Source organism: Giraffa tippelskirchi, chromosome 6, assembly GCF_054371585.1.
Source record: "Giraffa tippelskirchi isolate mGirTip1 chromosome 6, T2T-mGirTip1v1.2.pri, whole genome shotgun sequence".
Taxonomy (NCBI): Eukaryota; Metazoa; Chordata; class Mammalia; order Artiodactyla; family Giraffidae; genus Giraffa; species Giraffa tippelskirchi.
Window position 1 is genome coordinate 82,159,940 of NC_137280.1, and position 25,071 is coordinate 82,185,010.

At 47.5% G+C, this 25,071-nt stretch overlaps 2 protein-coding genes across 15 annotated transcripts in view; one reads left to right on the top strand and one right to left on the bottom strand.

Annotated features, from left to right (window-relative positions):
• The window catches only part of SNAP47 (synaptosome associated protein 47), a 74,232-nt gene extending 60,638 nt beyond the window's left edge, over positions 1–13,594 (bottom strand). For 3 of the 12 annotated variants that reach the window (XR_014055989.1, XM_081497882.1, XM_081497886.1), the window contains exons 1-3: positions 13,137–13,266; positions 11,662–11,829; positions 778–1,319 (exon numbers count right to left, since the gene is read on the bottom strand). Coding sequence is in view for 10 of the 12 variants with exons in the window: in XM_081497882.1 (XP_081354008.1) it covers positions 778–1,319; positions 11,662–11,703 (584 nt within the window). In the remaining 2 variants the exon portion in view is untranslated. Of the gene's footprint in view, positions 1–777; positions 1,320–11,661; positions 11,830–13,064 lie in introns of all 12 variants that reach the window. The other 9 variants (XR_014055988.1, XM_081497881.1, XM_081497885.1 and 6 more) reach the window with 5 other exon arrangements.
• Positions 13,497–18,733, top strand: JMJD4 (jumonji domain containing 4). 3 transcript variants are annotated; one of them, XM_081497892.1, is made up of 6 exons: positions 13,497–14,002; positions 14,234–14,399; positions 16,437–16,562; positions 16,866–17,133; positions 17,687–17,833; positions 18,288–18,733. In XM_081497892.1, exons 1-6 carry the CDS (start codon positions 13,738–13,740, stop codon positions 18,588–18,590), a joined length of 1,275 nt encoding a protein of 424 aa, XP_081354018.1. In that variant the 5' UTR covers positions 13,497–13,737; the 3' UTR covers positions 18,591–18,733. The 3 variants fall into 3 exon arrangements, with proteins under 3 accessions (XP_081354018.1, XP_081354019.1, XP_081354020.1); XM_081497893.1 differs by having other exon boundaries at positions 17,687–17,785; XM_081497894.1 differs by lacking the exon at positions 17,687–17,833.
• Positions 18,734–25,071: the final 6,338 nt, after the last annotated feature.

The window sequence follows — 25,071 nt, forward strand, 5'->3', positions numbered from 1 at the left end:
GAGAGGTGCAAAAAATCTTAAACAGTGACACTCCTCTCACTACACATTTTGCTTTGTAAAAGTTATTTTTCATTAAAAAAATGTTATTTATGTTACTAGAAGCCTGGCATGCTGCAGTCCATGGGGTTGCAAAGAGTCAGACATGACTGAGCAACTGAACTAAACTGAGGACATGGATTTATCATTGTACTTTTTGAGTCAATAGTTATTTAATGCTTTAGTTTTTTAAAAATATGGTACATATTGGTATATACAACCCACATAAACAAAAGCTCTTTGGATATTCAATTTTTAAGGAGGATGAGATGGTCCCCAAGACTGAAAGTTTGAGTGGTTTGGGGCAGTGGCTAAGATGGCAGTTTCTGAAGCCAAAATGCTTTAGCTCAAACCTTGCTGCTATACAGGTATGAAACAGAAATTAAGATAAACTATGCTAACAAACTTCATATATGTGACCTTGAACAAATTACTTGGCTTCTCAGCCTCAGTTTCCCCACAGACAAAATGAGGAACAACATGCTCTTCTTGGCTTGTCTGGTGACTGAGTGAGGTAATCCCCATAAACACTTAAACCTGTATTCGGTACACGCTGCACACTCAGTGAACGCTGGCCCTCATTTATTTGCGTGCCCATAGCAGTCAGCTCAGTGCGAGTGTCCAGAACAGGAGTACAGCTTGTGTCTTCAAAAGCTGAATGTGAAATAAATAGAAGATGATGGAAAAGATACCATACCACAGCCATTCAAAGGTCAACTTAGGATTACAGTGTTTGCTTACCTGTCAGCCACATCCAGGTCAGATTCCATCTTGTCCAGGCCTCTGGAGATACTGTCAAGTTGCTCGCCCTGATGGTGGAGGACTCTGGCTGTGTCTTCCAGACGCTTCTGGGTACAGGCCATGAGACAAGTCAGCTCCTTCCCCTTGGTCATGGAGGAGGATGCCTCAGCGGCATCTCCTGACTGGGACAACAGCAGCTCTCTCCAGAAATGCTCGATGACGCTGAAAACGGCATTTCGACTAGGCTGCAAGGAACTGAACCAGTGCTTGTTGTGGTCCCTTTCCAGGATGGTAATGGAACTGAAGATAAAATGAGAAGCTTCTTTCTTGATCTCAATTATACTAGAAAGGGGAAAGTTGACAAGAATTTCTCTAGTTTCATCAGTCATAAATTTTAGTGAGAGAGAAGTTAATGAAAGTCTTCCAGGGACCCATCGCTTTTCAAGTTCTAAATAATAGGAGCATGGCCAGGTTTGGATGCAGATGTCTCTGCTCATCTGGATCCTAGGTCGGTTTGCACCACGGCCAAGGTCACTCTGCCTCTGAAGGAAAGGGCACACATTAGTGGGTGGACAAGCCTAAAACAGGACTTGGACAGTTGGACTAGAGACACCAGGCCACTGACACTGAGGGCATGATCTGGATCCTAAGCACACAGGAGACTCTAGACGTGGCCAGGCCCTCACCTACAAGGACTCTTACACCATCTGTGATAGGCAGGATGAAGACTGCACCCTACTCAGAAGAGAAGTAAGGGCTGGGGCCAGACTTGTACTTGTCCCAAAGCACCAAGGTCCCCAGGAGCTCTGCACCACAGCACCATTGCTCATCCACAGCTAGATGTGACCGAGAGAAGAAAATCACTGGAAATGACCATCCAAGGATTCTTCACAAGAACACCACTCTGGCTGTGACGACTCCTACCACTATACATTCTACAAGTTTTTAAACTAACACTCTTCTTTTGAAATTTTTACAAGTTTACTTAGTTTCATACAGAAAATAATCCTACAAACTTTTTCATTTGTGTAATCCCAACCAATTTTATAGAGTTCCATATAATTCTATGTACATATTTATACATAGTTTTATATCGTTATATGTAACAAAGGTATACTATTCATATCTACAGTTTGCATTTACCAGTGCATTTTTTTCTTTTTTTGGACATGCTGCACAGCTTGTGGGATCTTAGTTCTCCAACCAGGGACTGAACTCAAGCCCTCAGCACTGAGAGTACAGAGTCCCACCCACTGGACCAGCAGGGAATTCCTTATCAATACATTTTTTTCTTTTTTTGGACACACAACACAGCTTGTGGGATCTCAGTTTTCCAAGCAGGGACAGAACTCAGGCCCTCAGCAGTGAGAGTGCAAAGTCCTACCCACTGGACCAACAGGGAGTTCATTATCAAAGCATTTAAAAGTCATGAATGACAGATCTGAAACAGCCCTTGAGGAACATCATCCAACCCTCTCATCATACAGATAAAGAATATAAGGCCAAGAAAGGATGAAGACTTTGTACAGGGTCAAACCACAAGTTTTAAGTCCCCTAACATACTATGCTGGGCTGCAAGTAGAAAAGAAACAACAACTTCCTTGGCTCACAGAGCTTAAGAGTCCACTGGAATTTTATAAACTTCCTCACTGAGTTATATTCTAAAGACTCAAGACCCTTCAGAGTAATTATTGTACTACATGCCACATCAAACAACACAAGGCTGGACAGCAAGAAAGGGAGGAGCTGCACCTGAAGAACTTGCGCTGAATTGAGGGTCCTAGTTATAAAGGAATAAAGCGACCTGAGATTAGGAAGAGCATCATCAACTATGAAGGGAATTAATGTGAGAAAACAAAAAACTCAAAGCTCATAGGTTATGGGCATAAAAAGAGATGTAAAGAAGTCTTAATCGGACTATGCTAAGCCACTTCAGTCGTGTCCGACTCTGTGAGATCCCATAGACGGCAGCCCACCAGGCTCCTCTGTCCTTGGGATTCTCCAGGCAAGAATACTGGAGTGGGTTGCCATTTCCTTCTCCATAATCGGACTACAGTGGCATCTAATTGGTTCCCTGCCTTTGGTACTCCAAAACACCACCTGCTGCTACTGAAATCTTCTTTCCAGAGTAAGAGAGGCCTTGCCCACCCTCGGCCCCTCCCCCCCTCTCTACCTTGTGGGGCCGTAGAGAACTTATGCACACTTCCTGTACATGTTAAACAGTAGGATGACCACTTGTTATTTGACTGCAAGCTCTCAAAGGGCAATGATCGTATTTTATTCGCAATCCTAACTCAGGAAATACTTTGTGACTAAATGAGTGCACAGGTACTCGTGGTTTATGGGGCCTGTCCAGCTGTGACCCTCAGTATATTTGTGGTCAGTGCTCAGGCTGGCCTCACCCTACTGCTTAATACTCTCCATGCAAGGTGTGGACATGACTAAGAGGTAATTCTTCACGCTGTTTCTCCACATATTATATCAAAAACTGATATAATATTTTATGTCATGAAAACTGTCCAAGAATACCTTCCTTGTGACTGTGGACAGCGTCTTCCTCCTGGCCAAGAGATCTGTTTCCTGACCAGGATAATAAGTTAGCGTCCCCTTCGAGGCAAGAGTTAGACAGGTTTGCTAGCAGTCCCCTCATAAGTTATGACACAAACCCATGGGATGTGCAGCATCCACTTGGGCCTTAAAAGTTAAGGGGCAAAGGGGGCAGATGTACACATGAATCCTGCTGTGCTACACACAACAGGCCCTTTCTCTCTGACCAAGGGCCTCCTGTCTTCTTCCACATCAGCAAAACTAAGGCAGGCTCACTCTTAAACCTATAATAAAGTCTCAGACCCTTCATGATTCCCGGCAGTGATGTGCACCACAAGATCATTCTACTTTGGGGTACAGGTTCTTCATACCAAAATCTCTATCAAAACTAAGTATTTAGGAAGTAAACTCCACAAATCAACTCTATCAACTCATAACACCCTAAGATGTTTCTATCTGACTTAAGGGAAGCAAGACTTTCCCCAGACTTGAATTCATTTTAAAAATAAGTACACAAAAAGCTCAAAAACAGGAGTCAGAATTGCAGTTATAACTGGGGAGAAGGGGGGCCTTGAGGAGGACTCTGTGGTACTGGTAATGTTCTGTTTCTTGCCCTGGGTGTATTCATTTTGTGATAATTCAAGATTTGTGTTTTTTCTGTTCTTTGGTTCAGTCGCTCAGTCGTGTCCGACTCTTTGCGACCCCATGAACCACAGCACGCCAGGCCTCCCTGTCCATCACCAATTCCCTGAGTCCACCCAAACCTATGTCCATCAAGTCGGTGATGCCATCCAACCATCTCATCCTCTGTCTTCCCCTCCTCCTCCTGCCCTCAATCTTTCCCTGCATCAGGGTCTTTTCCAATGAGTCAGCTCTTCACATCAGGTGGCCAAAGTACTGGAGTTTCAGCTTCAACATCAGTCCTTCCAATGAACACCCAAGACTGATCTCCTTTAGGATGGAGTGGCTGGATCTCCTTGCAGTCCAAGGGACTCTCAAGAGTCTTCTACAACACCACAGTTCAAAAGCATCAATTCTTCAGCCCTCAGCTTTCTTTCTAGTCCAACTCTCACATCCATACATGACCACTGGAAAAACCATAGCCTTGACTAGACGGACCTTTGTTGGCAGAGTAATGTCTCTGCTTTTTAATATGCTGTCTAGGTTGGTCATAACTTTCCTTCCAAGAAGTGTCTTTTAATTTAATTGCTGCAATCACCATTTGCACTGACTTTGGAGCCCAAAAAAATAAAGTCTGACACTGTTTCCACTGTTTCCCTACCTATTTCCCACGAAGTGATGGGACCAGATGCCATGATCTTAGTTTTCTGAATGGTTAGCTTTAAGCCAACTTTTTCACTCTCCTCTTTCACTTTCATCAAGAGGCTTTTTAGTTCTTCTTCACTTTCTGCCATAAGGGTGGTGTCATCTGCATATCTGAGGTTATTGATATTTCTCCCGGCAATCTTGATTCCAGCTTGTGCTTCCTCCAGCCCAGCTTTCTCATGATGTACTCTGCATATAAGTTAAATAAGCAGGGTGACAATATACAGCTTTGATGTACTCCATTTCCTATTTGGAACCAGTCTGTTGTTCCATGTCCAGTTCTGACTGTTGCTTCCTGACCTGCATACAGGTTTCTCAAGAGGCAGGTCAGGTGGTCTGGTATTTCCATCTCTTGAAGAATTTTCCACAGTTTACTGGGATCCACACAGTCAAAGGCATTGGCATAGTCAATAAAGCAGAAATAGATGCTTTTCTGGTACTCGCTTGCTTTTTCAATGATCCATCGGATGTTGGCAATTTGATCTCTGGTTCCTCTGCCTTTTCTAAAACCAGCTTGAACATCTGGAAGTTCACAGTTCACGTGTTGCTGAAGCCTGGCTTGGAGAATTTTAAGCATTACTTTACTAGTGTGTGAGATGAGTGCAATTGTGCGGTAGTTTGAGCATTCTTTGGCATTGCCTTTCTTTGGGATTGGAATAAAAACTGACCTTTTCCAATCCTGTGGCCACTGCTGAGTTTTCCATATTTGCTGGCATATTTAGTGCAGCACTTTCACAGCGTCATCTTTTAGGATTTGAAATAGCTCAACTGGAATTCCATCACCTCCACTAGCTTTGTTCGTAGTGATGCTTCCTAAGGCCCACTTGACTTCACATTCCAGGATGTCTGGCTCTAGGTGAGTGATCACACCATCATGATTATCTGGGTCATGAAGATCTTTTTTGTACAATTCTTCTGTGTATTCTTGCCACCTCTTCTTAATATCTTCTGCTTGTTAGGTCTCTACCATTTCTGTCCTTTACTGAGTCCATCTTTGCATGAAATGTTCCTTTGGTATCTCTAATTTTCTTGAAGAGATCTCTAGTCTTTCCCATTCTATTGTTTTCCTCTATTTCTGTTCTTACGATTTGCTTATTTTTCTGTATTAACACTTCAATGAAGGATTTACAAATATATACTAATAAAATAAAATTTTATTAAAAATTAATAATAAATGTATATATATGAGAGATGTACCAAAACTAAATTTCAGCTGGGTATTACAATTTCAAAAACATTTGAAATCACTGGCTTGGGTAGCAGTACATCTGGGAAGACTGCAACACAAACCTCTCATACAAATAATGGCCCGTGTTCCCACTCATCTGTGTATGACCCCTTCCGTGTGTGACTCAGCCCTTCTGCATCCACTTCCTGATCTGTACATGGAGGTAACTGTACCTATCTCACACTACAGTGGTAAGACTTAACTGAACCGATATGTGAGGGGTGCTTAGAAGAGTGCTTGGCACCTAATATATGCTATAAGTGTAATTATGAATACTACAAAGTATCTACAGAACTAATTCAGTTCATCTACTAGGTGTGAACAGCCTACAGTTTTCTCTTGATCCCATTTCTTTAATGGCCGCTAAAACATCACAATACTCAGAATCTGTCATTTGGTCTCATTAGTTTTCACCATCTGATTAGAGCTGGCTGCAGACAGCACCCGAACAGAGAAACACACATGACAGTGAAAAAGAAGAGAAGAAAAGAAAAGAGAGAAGGATGTGCACAGCATACACAAAATTAAGGCGTCAAAACAACTTGATTCCATTACAAGAGAAATAAACTTAACTATGTTAATCAAATTGAAGCACTTTCCAAATATTCTAGAACTTCTCTTAATCACAACAGCAAGGGCTGGCCCAGACTTCCCAGATATGCATATGTGCCAATCAAGCCCTGTTACAACTACAAAGCAGTCCAGTTTACTAGCTCTACTAATTACTAATACCTGCAATTAGGGCAAGCCTAGAAGAAAGCTGCCATACTGAGGATGAGAATTTTGTCATCAATACAAAATAAGACATGGCACCTGGAAGTAATAAATATAAAGGTATCAGGGCTAGAGAGACCACAGAGATCATCTCCAATTCACTTCATTCAACAAATGAATGAGCACAGTCCTATCATGGCAAAAGCTCTAGAAGTCCACTGATAGGACTTCCCTGGAGGTCCAGTAGTTAAGAATCCGCCTGCCAATGCAGGGGACACAGGTTCGATCCCTGGTCTGGGACGATCCCACATGCCACGAGCAACTAAGCCTATGTACCACAACTACAGTCTGCCTGGAGCCCATGCTCTGCAGCAAGAGAGGCCACTGCAATGAGAAGTCTGTGCACCATAACAAAGAGTAGCCCCCCCATCACAACTAGGGAAAGCCACACACAGAAATGAAGATTCAGTTTAGCCAAAAATAAATAAATACATAAGTTAAAAAAAAATTAAAAGTCCACTGATGGCTTGGCTAATACTTTCAGGGCTATGAGCATCTTCAAGTGTTTTCTCTGAGTGTCAATTCTGAGAAAGCAATAGCCTTAGGATCTACATATTTAAGGAGACATGAACCCAAGAATCCATCTTCTTAGCCAACATGATGATGAATGCCAGACCAACACTAAAAACACACTGAACAAACAAACAACCTCATACTCCCAATTCGGCAGGACTCTCAAATGATCCAGGAAATCCATGCTCTTATGTCACTGGAAAGCTAACGAAGATCTCCTCAGCTGTTTGAAACTCCTGACCTTCTGCACCAGAGCCCGATGTGTCTTCTCTGTGGGCTTTATCTGTGAGCTCCCTCTCAGGTCCTCCCGGCACACGCTGGGCTTGTGCAGAAGCACAATGCAGGGGCAGAGCAGCTGGGAGGGCGCCCTTCCTCTTAAACAGTGGCTCACACTGGACAAAAGGAGCTGTAAAGCCAAAGGGTCTTCATCGGATGTTTCTCCCCAGAAAGGACACTCATCCAAGCACTCCGAAACAGACATAAAACAGACTAGAGCATCGCTTGACTGGGGCCTCTCACAGGGAAGCAAGGGAGGTGCAGACCTTCAGCTTGTTATGACTGACACATCTGCCGTCCTTCATAAGTTGTGAGGACCCTGGCAAGCCACCTGCACTGTCTGCTGGCACGGTCTTGCCATGAGGCCGCTGGGCAGTCATTCAGATGTGAATAAGAGAAAAGATTTTTACTCTGAGAATCAGGGGACAACTAACCCCAACAATTTAACCATGTTTTTCAGTGTTTCCACGTCCAAGACAAGGTGCCTCTGGCCTCAGTCACTAGTGTGCTCACAGCTCTGGTCAGGCTCGCAGCTCTGAAACTGGCAGAACCCTGGTCCTTCTGACTGAAAAAAGCCTCCTGCCACTTGGTCACTCTGTGCCTGCCATAAACCCCAAGAGAGTTGATGAGGGGCCATATCTTGTTTACTGCTGTTCCCCATACTTAAGAGTTTGATTTAAGACGAAAGCTGAATTTATATTAACAAATTACCTGACCTGAGCTGTCATTCCTGAGTATGCACTCTGGGAGGTATTCCTTGAACACTGAGATTATGCACAAATTCCCCAAAGAATTATTGAGTCTGGCATTGCAGCATCCAAGGAACCATGCTGTAGTTCCAATGCCAGCTCCATCACAAACTTTATGACTGTGGAAAAGTTATTTCACCTTTTGGGTCTCTGTTAACCATTAAAATCACTAAAAGACCCAAGGACAATAGCAGCTCTAAACTATTCTAAAATTCAAAAAGAGAGAAAAGAGGAAAGAAAATTCAAGAGAAGAACAAAAACACGTCTCTTTCCTTTAGTATATAGAAGAAATATGAGAAAAGTACTTAGGTTTGACGAATACCAAGGAAAAAGCAAAAGGAGAAACCTGTGGCCACAACTTTTCCTACAACAGATTTCCATGGCAGCCTTCCAATGAGACCAAAATAAATGACGATTAAGTGGAAGAGCCAAAGGAACAAAATTCCCGTGTGCATTAGAATGACCCCCCATACACCCTCCCTTTCCCTCAGCTGAGGACTCGGATACCACACCTGTCCCTGGGTGTCTGCCTTTCCTCCCTCCATGCACAGTTTGTGGGAAGCAGTGTCCCCACTCCCTCAAACACCAGGTTCTAGTTCTCTTGATCCCAACCTCCTCCCCCTCCAGCAGCAATAACTTCTCTGTCCCTTCACCACTAGGAGAGGGCACGCTTTTTTCCCCCACTAAGGGCCAAGTAGTAAATATTTTAGGCTTTGTGGGCATATGGTCTCTGTTAAACTATTCTGCTGTTGCAGACTATAAGTAGCCAGAGACAATCCCCACAGTCCACTTGCTGTTCCTCCAAGAGACTCCAAATGCGTCCCTGTGCTTGGCCACCAGCCAGGAATCTCCCCCTCCAGACAGGCTCCTGTCCCGACTGCTCACGGACACTTCTCAGCCCAGGCCTTCAGGTGGCCAAATCTAAGGCACACATCTGTTCTAACCTCTGTCCACCACACCCGCCCACCTCCTGAGAGATATCATGTCTTGGATTCTTGGATACCATGTTCCCCTGGTCTCCCACTCCCTGGAGCCTGTTTTCAGTCTGCTCTGCTGGTTCTTCCTCTTCTACCTGACTGCTAAATGCTGGAATCACCAGTTCACAACCTTGGTCCTCTTAATCAATACTCTGTTCTTAAGTGAGTCAACACAGCTTCATGGCATTAAATATACCTTCCAGCTGTTGCCTGGCAAACTTCCCTGTCCAGCCCAGACTCTCTTGAGACTTGAGTACTGCCTGGGTATTTCCACTTGACCATCTAATAGACATTTCCAACTTATCAAGCCCCTCCATCTGCTCCTGCATTTCAGTGAAGGCAGTGCCAGGTGAGTTCTCGTAGATTCCCTCTTCCTTATCCCTCTCAATTCATCAGCAAGTCCTGGCAGCTGTATTTCACACCTGCCCTCTGCATTCGCCACCCCCACAGCCAAACTACTAGGCAATGCTGTCACTACTCTTCTAGACAACTTCCCAAATGACCTCCTTGTTTCACTCTGCCCCCACCACTCACTGTCTATCCAGTAGCCATGTGACAACCATGAAACAAAATGAGAAAATGTCACTCTTCTGCTGAAACCCTTCCCCGTGCACCTTGAGTAAGGTCCAAAGTCACCAGCTAAGTCAGGCAGGCTTTAGTAACTACAGCCACACCACCCAGCCCAGTAGAGAGAGCCTCTCTCTCTGCTCTGTTCCTCAGGGCTCCCCACCTGCTGCTCTTAGGACTCTGAATGGCCAGCTCTACCTCACAATCCAGGTCTCTGTTCCAGTGGCATCCTTGCCACTTCACCAACCACAGCACTCACAATAATTCCAAACAGCCTGTGAATGTGTTTACATGTTGACCAACTGGGTCAAAACACTGGAGAAGGCAAACACTACAAGGAGGGTGCCTTGGGGACAATACTGATGCATCACAGGAACCCAGTAAATATGGGATGAGTGAACTACAAATCATATGATGCGAAAACATCAGTTGTGTCCACTGTGGACAGTTTTCTTCTTTCCATATGCTAAATTAGGTCACCATTCTAAGCTAAGTTCCTGGAGTCCTTATTTGGTCCTTGCCTGCCATAACCTGGAACCCACACCCCCAGTGAAAACACAACACACCTGCTGACCCTACGGATACAGTTGAATTAGGGAGGGGAGGTCATGGCAAGGTACCTCAAGAGTGTCTGAGACTAATCCACACAGTGGTGCTCTTGGGGAAGAAATGAGTGGTCACAGGGACTGAACTTATAACACACTGCAGTTAGTATAATGGATCCCTTTTAGCACTTCCATCAGACCTGTGTCCTGGAGTAGACTCAGTATCAAGTAAACACCCTATTTTTAGTTAATTTCCAATGTAACAGACCAAGCAACATTTTACACACCTTCCAATAACTCCTGACCATAAGAAGGATTAGAGTCAGAACAGTGGGAGCAGTGTCTCCAGGCACCAGCGGTCAGTCTTTTCCATTACCTTCACCTCCTGCTCCTCAGAGGCTCCCACTTTCAACCTGGGAGGTTTGGGGTGTTTCATTGCAATAACATAGCCTATTCACAAGGCATGCACCATCTTCCTAACTTCACAGAGCCGAGAACTAGGATTTTATGTTATTCCCACTGCATTTCCTACAAATGCTAACTTTTAAACTCCCCTCCTGCCATTTTTCCTCTGGCCCTCTGTGGGGTGTGTCACTGGGATGTGATAAGGCATGCCATGCTCCCAGATCTGATTCAGGTCTGGGTGGGGCAAGGAATGTGCATTCCCCACCAGTGCCCAGGTGATACCAGGGCTGTTGTCTAGGGGCCTTGGAGGAACACAGACCTGTGTTCCAGTCCCAATCCTGTTCTCAATAGCTATGTCAGAGCCTCATGCATACAATGATGGTAATAGGGTCAACACTAGAGAGCCCTCATACGAACTAGAGAAAATACAGGACAAAATGCCTGGCCCAGGGCAAATGCTCAAGAAAGGAGACATTCTCTCCTACCCTGAGCTACTGGTTCAGTTGCCCCAACAATCCTGGGAAGCATGGGGACCTGCTGCCCTAAAGCATCCCCTTACTTATAAAACTTAGTCACAACCACAGAGCTTCAGAAGCTGGAATTCTGGAATTCTTCCCAGGCAATGTCTATCTGAACTTCATATTTCCCTTACAAGGCAAACTTTGAACCATATTTCTGAAATCTTTAGACAATTATGAACATTCTTCTTCCCATACTTTTCCTATTTGCCTTCCATGATCTGCACTTACCACAACTAAAATCAAGTAATTAAGGAACATCCAGTCAATCTGTGGCAAGAAATTGACAACTGTTAAATCTTTTTTAAAAAGTTAAAAGCAAAAAGAAAAAAAATTAAAAGCAGCAAAAGCTTACATATGTAAATTCACTTACACGTAAAATAGAAAGAAAGACTCTGTGTGTTTGTGTGTCTGTACAGAGAGGGACATAGAGAAAAAAAAGAATGAATGAGTACTTGCCTGGAAGGATAACTCTATATCAAGAAACGAAAAAATGCTCATCTCTGGATGGAATTAAGGGTGACTCTTTTTCTCCATTTTAACTTCCCAGGGCATTCTAACTTTCTGCTCAACACTGGCCCAATGAAGAATTCCACAGCTTGACCATGTGAGGTACAATAAGACAGACTGGGAAAAGAGCACAGTGCACACAGAATCACACAACCTCTCACACTGCTCTGCTTGCCACAAACTCTCCACCACCTGTCCCATCTTACCCATGTTCTCAGCTCCCACTTTAGACCCCTCCTCTACCTGGACTTCAGACTCTCCCTAACTCACTTTGTCCCTAGCCCTGCCCTCTGCCTTTCCCCACTTCTGGTCCTTGCTGTTCTCCTGCATAAGCTTTAAATCCCTTGGAAAGAGTCTCCACCCCCCAAACCCCTCGCCAAAGCTCAGAGCCCTAATATTCCCAGAGTCTCCCTTATGCCACCTATAAGGATAAACAAGATTACATCTTCACTGTTCAATAAAGGGGAAGAAGTTGCCCCTTCTCTACCCTTTGAGTGTTTCTTTTGGTCAGGAATGAAACAAACTCAGTGTTCAGATTTTACAGGGTACAGTCACCACCTGCTGACTCAGAGCTGTAAATAAACAGGAACCTCCAGAACCCAGGCAGGAGTCTCTTGTCAGGCACAGACTACACAGGTGCATCTATGTTTTCCTCAAGGCGATGAGAGAGGTCTTCACAATTCTTTCTCTGCTTTCTGTGTGTGAAATGTGTGAAGTTCTGCCCAACTCTACTCTCTTGCAGATGCCTTAAATGTATGTAATCTGCTCACACAGTAATGAAACTGTTTTCTTCTCTTCCATACTGATACGGGTAGATTTGAGTTGGAAGGACATGTATTTCTCCAACATGCTGAGACCCTGACGTGTCATCCCCACTCAAGTTCCCCTTTTTTGTCCCTCATTTCAGGTCTGCTGGTGTGCACAGCCTTGTATCTCCACACTTGAACCCCCACGCCTTCACTTCAGACCCTCCCTATTCCCCCAGCATCCCCTCCAGGTTCCCACCACCCCCTCCAGGTCCCATCATCCTATCCTGGTCTACAGATCCCCTCCATGTTCCCAGCATCGCCCTAGGCCCTTAGCACCCCGCTAACCTCCAGCGTCTCCACCAGGTCCCACCATCACCGGCTAATTACAGCATTCCTTCCAAGTCTCCATCATCTCCCTAGGCCTCCACCATCTCCCCAGCCAGGGCCTCTCCATCTCCTCCAGGTCCCCAGCATCCCTTAAAGACCCCCAGCATCTTTCAGATCCCACCTTTGGCCCTTGTACCTCTTCGTTAGCTCTGCCCACATCCCATCAACCTTCCGCAGTCCTTGAAAGTTGAGGAAGGAAAGAAGAGGAGTCCTTACCTCGCTGGTAACGTTTGGAGGGATCACGCCGTAAGGGCACAAGCCCAGTTGCAGACTGGAGACACCGCTTACCTGAGTCGCTGGGAAGACGAGAAAACGGCAAGCCTCGGGGCCGGCACCGTTCGACAACCTTTGCAGCCCTGGGGTACCCGAAGATGGGTCGAAGCCGCTGCAGGCCGTTCCAGTACCGGGTGCGGGCCGCAGCATGAAGAGAGCATGCGCGCAGGGCCTGGCTCTTCGTGTTTCAGGCTCGGGCAGGAACTCCGAGTGCAGACTCTTGGTTCCGCTTGATTGCTCTGGGACGACCGCGGGCTTGGCTGTCTGAACCTCGCCGGTTTCTCTCTGGCCGGCTGTGGGCTGTGAGCCACGGACGCCCAGAGCGTTTACTCCGGAAGCAGTTTTAGCAAACACTTCCTTTTTCTCCTCCCAGTTGAAAGAGCAGAGACGTGGGAATGCGCGAGTGGCATTCTAAGCTTCCGCTCTTCGCTGGTCCGCGGCCGGGAGGCCTCACCGCTGGTTCCGCCGTCTGCACCAGCCCCTCTGTCCCCGCTGCTCCTCCGACATCCCCCGAGCCCCGCCCCGTTCCCAGCAGCCCTCCAGACTCCCCGTCCCCCCGCGGCAGACTCCCGGCCCAGGTTACCCTGCACCCCACGGACGCAGACCCTGGCCCGGGATGGACAGGGAGACGCGCGTGTTCGCCGAGAGCCACTTCAGAAGCCTCGAGGGGCGTCTCCCCAGCAGGGTTTGTCCGAAATTGGACCGCGTGGACTTCATCGAGAAGCCGGACTCCTTTTCCTACGCCGACTTTTTCAAGGGCTACCTGCTCCCCAACTTGCCCTGTGTTTTTTCCAGCGCCTTCACCGAGGACTGGGGCAGCAGGAGGCTCTGGGTGACACCCAGCGGAAAGCCCAACTTCGATTATCTACTTCAGAACTATGGTAAGGACTGGGCAGGAACACCTTGGAGTGCAAGCACAGGACTAGACTCTGACCTAAGTCAGACTATGAGGGCGCAAATGAGGAGAGACACAGAGGGCTTGAGGGAGGCAGGGCATGAGAAGAATTCACTGGAGACGGTGTAGCAGTGAATTGGAGGGCGGACAGGGTCAGGGAGGATGGACAGGCTGGAGGACTCTAAGAAAAGTCTTGTGCCTGACCCTTTCCTTTCAGGAGACGTGGTTGTACCTGTTGCAAACTGTGGGGTCCAGGAATACAACTCCAACCCCAAAGAACACATGCCCCTCAGAGACTACATCAGCTACTGGAAAGAGTACATTCAGGGAAACTACTCCTCTTCACGGGGCTGTTTATATCTCAAAGACTGGCATCTGTGCAGGTAAAGGGGCCTGGAATACTGGCCACAGCACTACTTCTCAGTTCTGAGTGAGCCCTGGCTGCACACAGAGGAACTGGGCTTTAACCCATTTAGGAATTTAACGTGATCTCTTCAACCTGGTTGAAAGTGTCATTCTCTCCAGTCATGGCCATTTCACTATGCCATCACAGGCTTGGCTGCTGTGAAGAATGTGGGCCTGGCAGAGGCGCATATGGCTGTGGTTACCCACCTCTTCGTTGTCAGTTTTGCCCAGAACCTTCCTTGTCAGCTTCACCTCCATCTAACTGGCAGCACCCAGCCTTTGCCTGTCCTCTCAGGCACCCCTGGGACCAGCCTCCCATGTCCAAACCTACTTCTGCAAGTCAGGCCTCTTATCATTCACCTTGGTTGCTGCCAGTCTCCAGACTGCCCTGCCTCAGGTCCTGCACCCCACTGCTGGGCTCACTAAAGTCCAAATGAGCTTTCCAGCAGGACTGTGTCCCTCCTGTTTAAAAATCTCCATCACTAACAAGCAATGGCAACTGTTTAATGAGGCCTTCCAAGGTCTGTCCCCACCCACCACACACTTCTTCCAGCTGGAGAGCTCGGAGGATATTGTCCTGAGAAACATCTCGCTCATGTGGGCAACCCCACCCCTTCTGTGGTGTTCCCACTCTGTGAGGTGGTCCTCGGGTTTTGTAGCCATTTCCCCTGCCAGGGTTATTCTTTTCTCAAGCAGAGAAGCAGTCCTACCCAGACCCCTACTCTCTGGCACAGGGCCTTGGCACAGAGTAGGTAGGTGCCCATTTAATAAATGAGTGAACAATCGAGTTCTTGTTTCACTGCTGTAGGAATTAAGACTCCAAAAAAAAAAAAAAATGAATTCAGGCCCTTGTGATTTCCAAGAGCAATCCAAGAGTACATGAAAGGCATCAGCAGCATCCTGCTCACAGCTTGCCTTGGTACTACCTGCCACACAGTTTCTTACCTGGCAGACAGAAGCTAAGATGCAACCAAACTCTGGCCTTGGTCTCAGGGATTCATATTCCAGCAGCCCACATGGACTCATAGACTCAGACGCTCATATCCTGTGAATTGTGCTTCAGATAAGCAATGAGTGTTTTTTACATACTTATCCTAGAAACTTGTTCATTGTTTATTTGAAATTCAGTTTTGACAGAATGTCTTGCATTTTCCTGGGCAACCCAAAAATAAAAAGGGCAGGGGAAGACCTGCATGAGGTAGGCAGGGGTAGCCACAGGGGAGATAATAACTGAGCAGGGTTTTGGAGGGTAAGCAGGTGTCTGTTAGTGTACAAAGGCATGGCAGCAGAGGAATCTGCATGGTGTTAGGGAAACTACCAGTGGTTTGGTACTACTAAGGCTGCACCCTAGCATGGCCTCTGACCGACAGTGTTGTACGACTGCGTAGATAGATGTGCACTCTCCCTTGGGCTGGTTTAGAATGTTCCTCTATTTGGGATCCCATTGGTTGGGTTGTAGGGGTGAACCAGGAGAGTGAGGGGTTGAGAGACAAGGCAAAAAGGACCTTGGTGTACCTGGGCTGTCCTCATGTCTGGGCTTATGGCTTGAATCTGCTTGACAGTCAGGGTCACTGGTATGGGTAAAAAAGTGGAAGCTCCCAAATTCGGGAAGCCATCATGATGCAAATGATGCATTTATAACCCCAGCCCAGCCAGAGGCTGAACTCTTGGAATGGGTGTGGAAGGGGTGCTAAACATCTAGGTCCCTGCCTGCACAAGTTGTCTAGGTTGTCTCATAGCACCTCCAAAGCCATTTTATCTGCTTACATCTCTGGTTCAGTCATTTGGGCAGGGATCAGCTAGGGTCACTTGGGGCTGTAGTCATCTGGTGGCTGGGCTATGGCTGGATGGTCTGAGGTGGCCCCACTCCTGGTGGTTGGTGCTGACTCCAGAAGGCAGGTCAGGGTCATTCACATAATTTCAAAACTCTCATGATGTTTCATGCACTCAGGATGCGGGTGCTGGGAGGTTGGCTTATAGCCACTTCTGCTGCAGCTTCATGCCACTTTCTAAAGGGACTTCGCGGCAGAAGGCGTGTTCACCCTGCCCATATACTTCTCATCTGACTGGCTCAACGAGTACTGGGATGCCCTAGACGTGGATGACTACCGCTTCGTTTACATGGGGCCCACCGGCACTTGGTAACTGCCTGTCTGCTCCCATCTACTGTCCTACACCCCTGTCCCCGGTCACTCTCCTGAACTTTCTTGTTGGTCTGTTGGCTCTTGCCCAAAGCCTCTCAGAGATCCCTGTTAGCCAAATGGAAATAGCTCCTGCACCTCCTTTGTGATGTTCTGGGGTTGGGGATGTTTGGCCCTCCCATCTGGCTCCCAGGCCAGGTGTGAGAGCTGGGGACCAGTGAGGCCTCTGAGCCTGGCCAGTCTGTTCAGAAGAAGCATAGCCCACGTCCGAGCCTCATGGCACCAACAAGAGCTCTTGCGCAGGTCGCCGTTCCATGCCGACATTTTCCGCTCCTTCAGCTGGTCCGTCAACATCTGCGGGAGAAAAAAGTGGTTCTTCTTCCCACCAGGGCAAGAAGAAGCCCTGCGGGATTGCCATGGTGGCCTGCCCTACGACGTGACCTCCCCCACCCTTCTGGATAGCCGCATACACCCCATGCGAGATCACTGTAGCCCACCACTGGAGGTCACACAGGAGGCAGGCGAGATGGTGTTTGTGCCCAGTGGGTGGCACCACCAAGTCCACAACCTGGTAGGCTGGCACTCCACACCCCATGAGCTGTGGCCCGGATGGGTCAGGGAAACAGGCCGTGGTGCTACGCTGGGCTGACTCTGACCCCTGTTCAGCTGGGTACTTTGGCCTGCCCAGCAGCTCTCCTTGCCTTCAGCACCTTCCTGAGTGCGTTCCCGCAGAGTGGGCAGGCTGTCCCTCTGGGAGAGCCTGGGTATGGGATGGGGCAGGCCATGGGCAAGACTGGTGCTACATGTAGCCATGTTGGTTCCTGCACGCAGCACTGCTGACAGCCCCGAGCCTCTTTGTCTCCCTTACATGTTACTTTCTTGGGTGACAGTGGGCAAGGGATCCACACACGTGGAGTTGTCCCAGCCTTTGGGGAGCCCCACTGTGGGTTAATAATTGTGGATTAGGATGATCTCAGCCCCAGCTCCCTCTTCTCTGCTGGCTCCCACTGGGAGATAGGAGTGGATCTTCCCAGCTGAGGAAGTCTGAGCAGATCTCAGGACAGGGGGAGGGGATAGTGCCCCCTGTGGGATCATGAGGACAGCCTGTACCCTGCCCCTTCCAGGAGGACACCATCTCCATCAACCACAACTGGGTCAACGGCTGTAACCTGGCCAATATGTGGCACTTCCTGCAGCAGGAGCTCAGTGCTGTGCAGCAAGAGGTCATTGAGTGGAGGGACACCATGCCTGACTGGCATCACCACTGCCAGGTGGGACAACTAGTCTGAGCTGTAGTGGGGCACAGGGTGAGTGAGGCTCACCACAGCTATGTAGGAGTAGGAGGTGGGTAGGAGGCCTGCCTGGGCCAGGACTACAGTCGGCGCAAGAATATGCTCACTAGGCCAGGGCCTCAGTCAGGGAAAGGTGTGGAAAAAACCCCAGGAGTCTGCAATCTAAAGAGAGGTGTGGTCTTTGAGGTCAGAGCTGCAGTCTTAGGGGTCCAGTGGCAACTAGGCCTACCTATGTGAGTGAGGGTGTGGGGCTTCCAGGCTGCAGGACTCAGACCCATTTGATCATTGGCCGACCCCCAGGTGTATCTCTACGTCCTCAAGGATTGGACTGTGTGTCAGGGCCCTTTGTAGCCTAGACTTGGTATAGGGTCAACAGAGCTTTCCCAGAGCTATGAGTGAGCAGCAGCTCACTGGCTGTTTCTTTCTGACCCAGGTCATCATGAAGTCCTGCTCTGGGATTAATTTCGAAGAATTTTATCACTTCCTGAAGATCATTGCCGAAAGGAGGCTTCTCCTCCTTGCGAAGGGGATGAGCCCTGGCCAGGTAGAGGGTGGCGAGGACACTGGGTTGGGCCCCCAGCAGGCCGCATTTGACATTGGCCGCATAGCTGAGGTGCTGGAGTCCGTGGTGGTCCACCCTGACTTCCAGAGGGTGGATACTAGTACATTCTCACCACGGCCAGAGGTACTACTGCGGCAGCTGGAAGAGGCTGTAGCTGCCACCACATTCCTTTAGTGCGTGCTCTGAGGACTGTGAAGCACGTCTTTGGGGGACGCTGGAGGCACCAGTGTGGAAGGCGGTCATCCTGCTCCAGGATCCCTTCTGTAAATACTTCTGGAAATAAAGCTCCACCCTCCTGTGTGGCCAGGGACCTGTCATCTCCCCGTTGAACTCACTTCAGTGTCCCAGGCACAGTTCCCACTCTTAAGGGTCTGGTATGTCCTGGCTCTCTTTTGGTATCCCTGGAGCCCTGATGCCTGTCCAGAAAGTCCAGGCTCCTTGTCCTTGTGAGGCTCAGCCAGGACTGGGAACTGGATCTTGTGAGGGGGTGCATGGGGAAGTGTTGGTCATTTGACCCAGAGCAAGGAGGCTAGGAATGTGCTGGGGACTCAGGAGTGGGGGTGGCATGTGGCCAGGTCTTCTTCCCACCTCTTCCCCCCAACTGGCCTTCCCTCAGCAAAGGCTAGCACCCATGCTGACAGCCTCCCATCCTCAGCAGTGCAGGGCCTCCTCTGCAGTAGCACCACATGCCTGCATGAGTCCACACATCTCCCACTAGAAGAGGGCCCTTAGTGTAGGCTAGAGACTGGGACCCAAGGCAGACCCAAGACCCAAGGTCTGTGTCTCCATCCCACATTGGAATCACTGTTTAAATAGAGCGTTCCTTCCGTCTTCCGGCCTATGACCCTGTCCTCCCCAGCAGGATCCTGAGATATCTATTAATAGTCAGAGCTCCAGGCCTCATGTGCTATCCTACATGCAGGTCTCCCAGATGTCATAGATACATCATTAAGGTGCTCTTTGGGCCCTGGCAATAGAGCAAGGCAAAGTCTGTCCCCCTCCTGCTTGCTATAGCAATACCTTTCCCCTGCAGAGACTCTGAGCCCACCCTTGCAGCTGCACACCCAGTGAGGGAGAATGCCTTGTCTGAGGTCTCCCTGCGGGCCAGGTAGGGCCCAAAGGCCAGCTGGAACCTGGGTCTGATTCAACAACCACTCTTTGTGCACTCATTCTGCCCTGTCCAGAATTTATCATTGCACTCTTCACACCTTGTCTGTACCATCCAGTTTCCACTTGTTGCACACCTATATTATATGCAGTAGTCACAGTTTCAGGATTCTCCAGAGAAATGGAACCAATAGAATATATGTAGAGAGAGAGGTGTTAAGGGCTAGTGAGTATGAAGTCTTCATGATAGGCTGCAGACCCAGGGAAGAGCTGATACTGCAGTCTTGAGTGTAGAGGCTGGAAACTCAGGCAGGGCTTCTGTGATCAATCTAGAGGCAGAATTGCTTCTTTGGGAAACCTAGGTCCTTTGCTGTTAAGATCTTAAACTGATTTGATGAGGTCTACCCACATTTTGGAGGGTAATCTGCTTAAAGTCTCTTGAGTTGAATGTTAATCACATTTTAAAAATGCCTTCACAGCAACATCCAGACACTGACATTTAGCCAAATAACTATACCGTGGCCTGACCACACTGGCACATAAAATGGACCATTGTAATCACTCCTCACATATTCACTGGTCACTCTGCTTCATCCAGTGCCCAGTTCTTACATGCCCACTCTGACATTCACCAATATCTCCTTGCACACTCACTGTGTAATTAAAAAGCCAGTGACTGTCATTTCCAGGTCACTTTGCACATCTATTTGTCATCTGGAGTCACTGCATACTCTCCATGTGCAGTTCACCAACCAGTCTATGCGTGTGCATTCCACTTTCACTCTAGCACACTATTGTAGCATTTAACAATCACTCCTCCCATGCTCATCATCAAATTTTCTATTCTCACACTACTGTGTGCTAGTCTATAAAGTCTTATTGCACACACACTGTGCAAGACTGCACACACACTGGGGCCAAGTTATCAACTGCCCCTCATGCCCCTCACTCTTCCAGCTTCCCCTCCTACACAGCCACTGTGTGCCATTTAACAATGCTTGCACACTCACTGCAAAACAACTACTCTGCACATTTCTGTCAATTTAGCAGTCTTTCCTTGCACATTAATTCTGCACCATCCAGATTCATCAATAATCATCTCTGTTATGGTCATTATGTATAGTTCATCATTTGCTCTATCTTGCTCATCCTATGTCTTGCACTCCCACTTGTATTCAACAGTCACTTGCACAAATCATTTAGGGCCTGGCAGAGGTGAGCCCTACTGTGTGTCTGAGTGACAGAACCATCAGGAAGGAAAGGGTAAGTCAGAATTGCCCCACAATTCATCTGTTTCTTGCCTTTAAAAGCTATATATTCAGGGGAGGCTATTGAAAATACGTGACAGTATAGTATGAAGGCTGTGTAGGATGCCAGGGGCTTCCTCACTGTGCCTGACATTAACCCTTTAGTTTCCAATCCTGGGAGAAGCCTCAGGAGGGCACTCAGGTGAGAACAGGGCAATGTGTGTTTCCCATCCAGGTTGGAAGCAGTCTAGTGTTTAATTGGTAGAGCTGTGTCTGTGCTGTCCATGGGTTGTTGGTTCTGTTGGTATACCTCCTCCCTGCCTATCAGGCTGCAACTTTCAGCCCTTTCTACAGGAAAGGTTGACATCTCCATGACATAACCAAGCCCCACACAGAGAAGAGTGGCCATGGTGTACCTGATATGGGACTGGGGACCATCTAGGACATTTCTGCGTTAAAAGAGTTATGCAGGGATGCTGGGAATCCTTGTACACAGGCAGCAGGAGTGCTGGTAGAATGACATCACAAATCTTTCCCTGGATAAGAAATAAGCAGGAAAAGGAATCCTGAGGTCGGAGGAGTATTCCATTTTATGTGAAGTACTGACCTTGGGAAAGTGGGGTGATGGAAAATCTTGCCTGCCCTCAGTTTGTTTGCTAATAATCTTCCTCTGCCTTTTTCTTTTCCATGTTGTATGTTTTTTCTTTTTCACAAGTTTCTCCACTTAGGGCTTACAGAATTGCAGAGTTTGACCAACAGTTTCCTAATTGGTGGTCAAAAGATACCTCAATAACAGAAGCAGAAAGCTCTCCCTCCATAGTGTAGAAATCAGCCATTGTCCTGGGGTAGGAAATGATCCTGGCAAGAGTTAATTTTTAAAGATGTCCGCATTTCAGTGGTTGTTGCTATGCCTGTGAAAATACCTTCAGCTTCCAAATCCCCCAAGTTCTGAGCAGCTTTCTCAGCTCCTTGTCCAGTTTAATGATACTGAAACAAACATCTCTGTGAAAGATGGATGTGGGCATGTCCTTCAGAGAAGGATAACTGATACTTCTTCCACTTACAATAAACTGATGGCCCTGCAAGACTTAATGAATGAGGAGTGAGAGTGTCTGTCTCTTTTTAAATACAAAAAATGAAAGAACAGAATCACAACTCCTAAGCTATAGTAGAAATGGGATTTTAGTATAATATTCAGGTGCAGCTTTGGCTATTTACAATAATAGTAAACTTTTTTTTCCCCACCTTTTATACAAAAAAAGCAATTACTCTCTCACCTCCTCTGAAATCTTCCCACTGACCCCTTCTCCTGTGGTCTCATAAGTCCTTGGTGCTTGGCACTTGCAGTGGCAGCAGACAACATCAGTGGGATGAAGATTAAGAGCAAGGTATGTGAAGTGGGGTCTCTCCTCTACTGGGGGAGGGGAGTGGGTAAGACTGTCACCTCTCAGTTGGCCTTGATGATAGAATCTCTGAGATTCCATCTAGCCTGAGAAAGTGGTGGGAGGTAGGACCAGGATCCCTGGGAAGGTCGTAGGCAGGTGCTGTGAAACAGGAGAGAACTGCAGTTGTCTGACCCAGTGGGTGAGTGAAGTTCTGGGGAGCCTGTGGGCACAGCTGGCAGTGAGTGGTACCTGTGAAAGGCACTGTACAGAGGGCAGTATCTGGCAGCAGGCAGAGCACTGTGCCCATTGGCAGTGTTCAGCTAAAGTTAACTAGCCTGGTTCCCAGAGAGCAGAATGCACCTAAGGCAGTAAAGTCCATGGGAGTCCAGGTTAGCCTGTGAACTGCCCAGCCAGAAAAGAGGTTCAGTGGTGAAACAAGCCTGGAGGTGGCTTGGGCTGTCAGGTTGGGAGCACAGTGTCTGGTTGACCGGGGCCACTTCAGTCTGGAAGTTTTTAACTCACTCTGGAGAGGGTGATCCTGAGGCTGGCTACTGTCAGGAGTCAGAAGATGTCCTTTGTGAACCAGAGAAAGAGCAAAGTAAGGCTAAAACTAAGAGCAGAGATGAATATAATAAGAGAACAACATAACAATGGAGAAAATCAACAAACTAAAAATTGTTTCTCTGGAGAAATGAAAAAATTGACAAACATTTAGATAAATTGACTAAGAAAAATGTAGAGAAGACTCAACTAAAGTCAGAAACAAAGTTGGGGTTACCCAGAATGACCCTGGGTGTCCCATCCCTGGTGCTGTTGCTATGTTGAGTGCAGTGGGTACAGCCCATCCCACTGGTGAAGTCAGTGCTCTAACTATAATCCAGACAAGAAACCAGAGAACAAAACAATTTTGGATGTCATCAGACAGTGGTTTCCTGGGCCCTTCATGGGGAAGAGGAGTGGGACGTGCAGACTCCAGGAGTGGTGAGAAGGACCTCAATCCTACCTTCCTCTGGCCTCGGATGTCCAGTTCACTCATGAGACCTCACTGAGCCTGGACAATAAACCTAGGTCCACTTCCAAATGAGGACCCCAAGCCTCCAGCAAAGGTGGTCATGTCTCTGGAGTTAACTGTGTTATGAATTACATCTGGTCCTCAGTCACCCATGCCCTGAAGCTATTCTACTTGGAGGATTGCCAGTGTCCTCAGCACAGTAAGCCATCAATGGAGGACCAAGTCCAAAAGATAACTTCTCTTGGAAGTGGAACACTTGGGGTCAGTCCATGCACCCAACCTATAGAGGAGGAAACTAAAGATTTCTGTAGCCCCTTCCACACTAAGGGATTTTGCCCAGATGCCTGTATCAGTAGACACAAGACCCCAGGCACTGTCCTGTCCAGGATGCTCTGCTGCTGCTGCTAAGTCACTTCAGTCATGTCCGACTCTGCGACCCCATAGACAGCAGCCCACCAGGCTCCCCAGTCCCTGGGATTCTCCAGGCAAGAACACTGGAGTAGGTTGCCATTTCCTTCTCCAGTGCATGAAAGTGAAAAGTGAAAGTGAAGTTGCTCAGTCGTGTCCGACTCTTCGCGACCCCATGGACTGCAGCCTACCAGGCTCCTCCGTCCATGGGATTTTCCAGGAAAGAGTACTGGAGTGGGTTGCCATTGCCTTCTCCGCCAGGATGTTCTATAGGTGTCCCGTTCCAGAACCCTGGGGGACCTCTGCCTATCAGCCTGGTATCACTCCCCCCTCCCCATGCTGAGGGCCTGTGGACATGCTACTAGGAGATTAAATGTCCCTACTCCATGAGAGAGCGTCTCCCAACCTCTTTTTCCTCTTACCACCTTCAGATGTCTACTCTTCCTCTGGGCCCCATACCTATGGTGCCCACCTGGAAGTCGCTATGTGTGTATTGGAAGGATACTTGAAGGAATATGGCCCAATAAGGAGAAGGTGAACAGGCATCCACCAGATTTCTATGGAATTTCATTCTTAAAACATAACCCATGGGAGTGGTTGACTAAGGATATCAGGATAAGAGTTAGGCATAAGAGGTAAGAGGTTGGGATTAGGGATCAAGTGTAGGACATTAAGGTCAGGGTCAGTATTGAAATCTGGATCAAGATTGAGATCTGAGATTAAAATTTGCGTTTGTGTTTGTACTTGGGTTTGGGTTTGTAATTGGGTTAGTGGGTCAGGGTCAGGATGTAGGTTAGGGTCAGAATTAAGAATAGGGTAAAGGTCAAGGTCAGGGTCAGATTTTGGCTTTGAGCCTAGGGTTAGGATCAGGATAAGAGTCAAAGTTTGGATTAGGTTTTAGATTTGGGGATGGATTGGGGGTTAGGGTTATGTTTAGGGATTTGAATTAGGGTCAAGGTTAGGTTTAGAAACAATTTTAAGTCTCTATAAACACTTCACACATTACAGAATATCACTTCCATTAACAAAACACTGTTTGGAACACAGCTTATAAGTAGCTTCTAGAAACACCTTTATTTCAAGCCCCTTAAATACTTCACTACAGGCAGTATAGAATGGGTAACACTTCCATTTACTGATGGAACACTATACCAATTGCAGGTTTCAGTGACTGTTTAAAAACCATTTCAAGTCTCAAACATTTCACCACATGCATTACAAAATGGGTATTATTTAATTCATTGAAGAACACTGTGCTGAAGGCACCTTGCAAGTAGCTTGTAAGAAACATCTTTATTTCCAGGCAGCCAGGGTCAATCTGAGACCACTGTTACAGAAGTTAATCAAATGGCAACTCAGAACCTGAGGACAAGTCACTGATACCTCGGACAGACAGCTAGTCAACCCAGAAGGTAGACATCCTAGGCCAAGGCCAAGGCTGAAACACTTTGGAAAGACAGGTGACTGAGCTGGTAGCCAGGTTCTTGAGGCCAAGT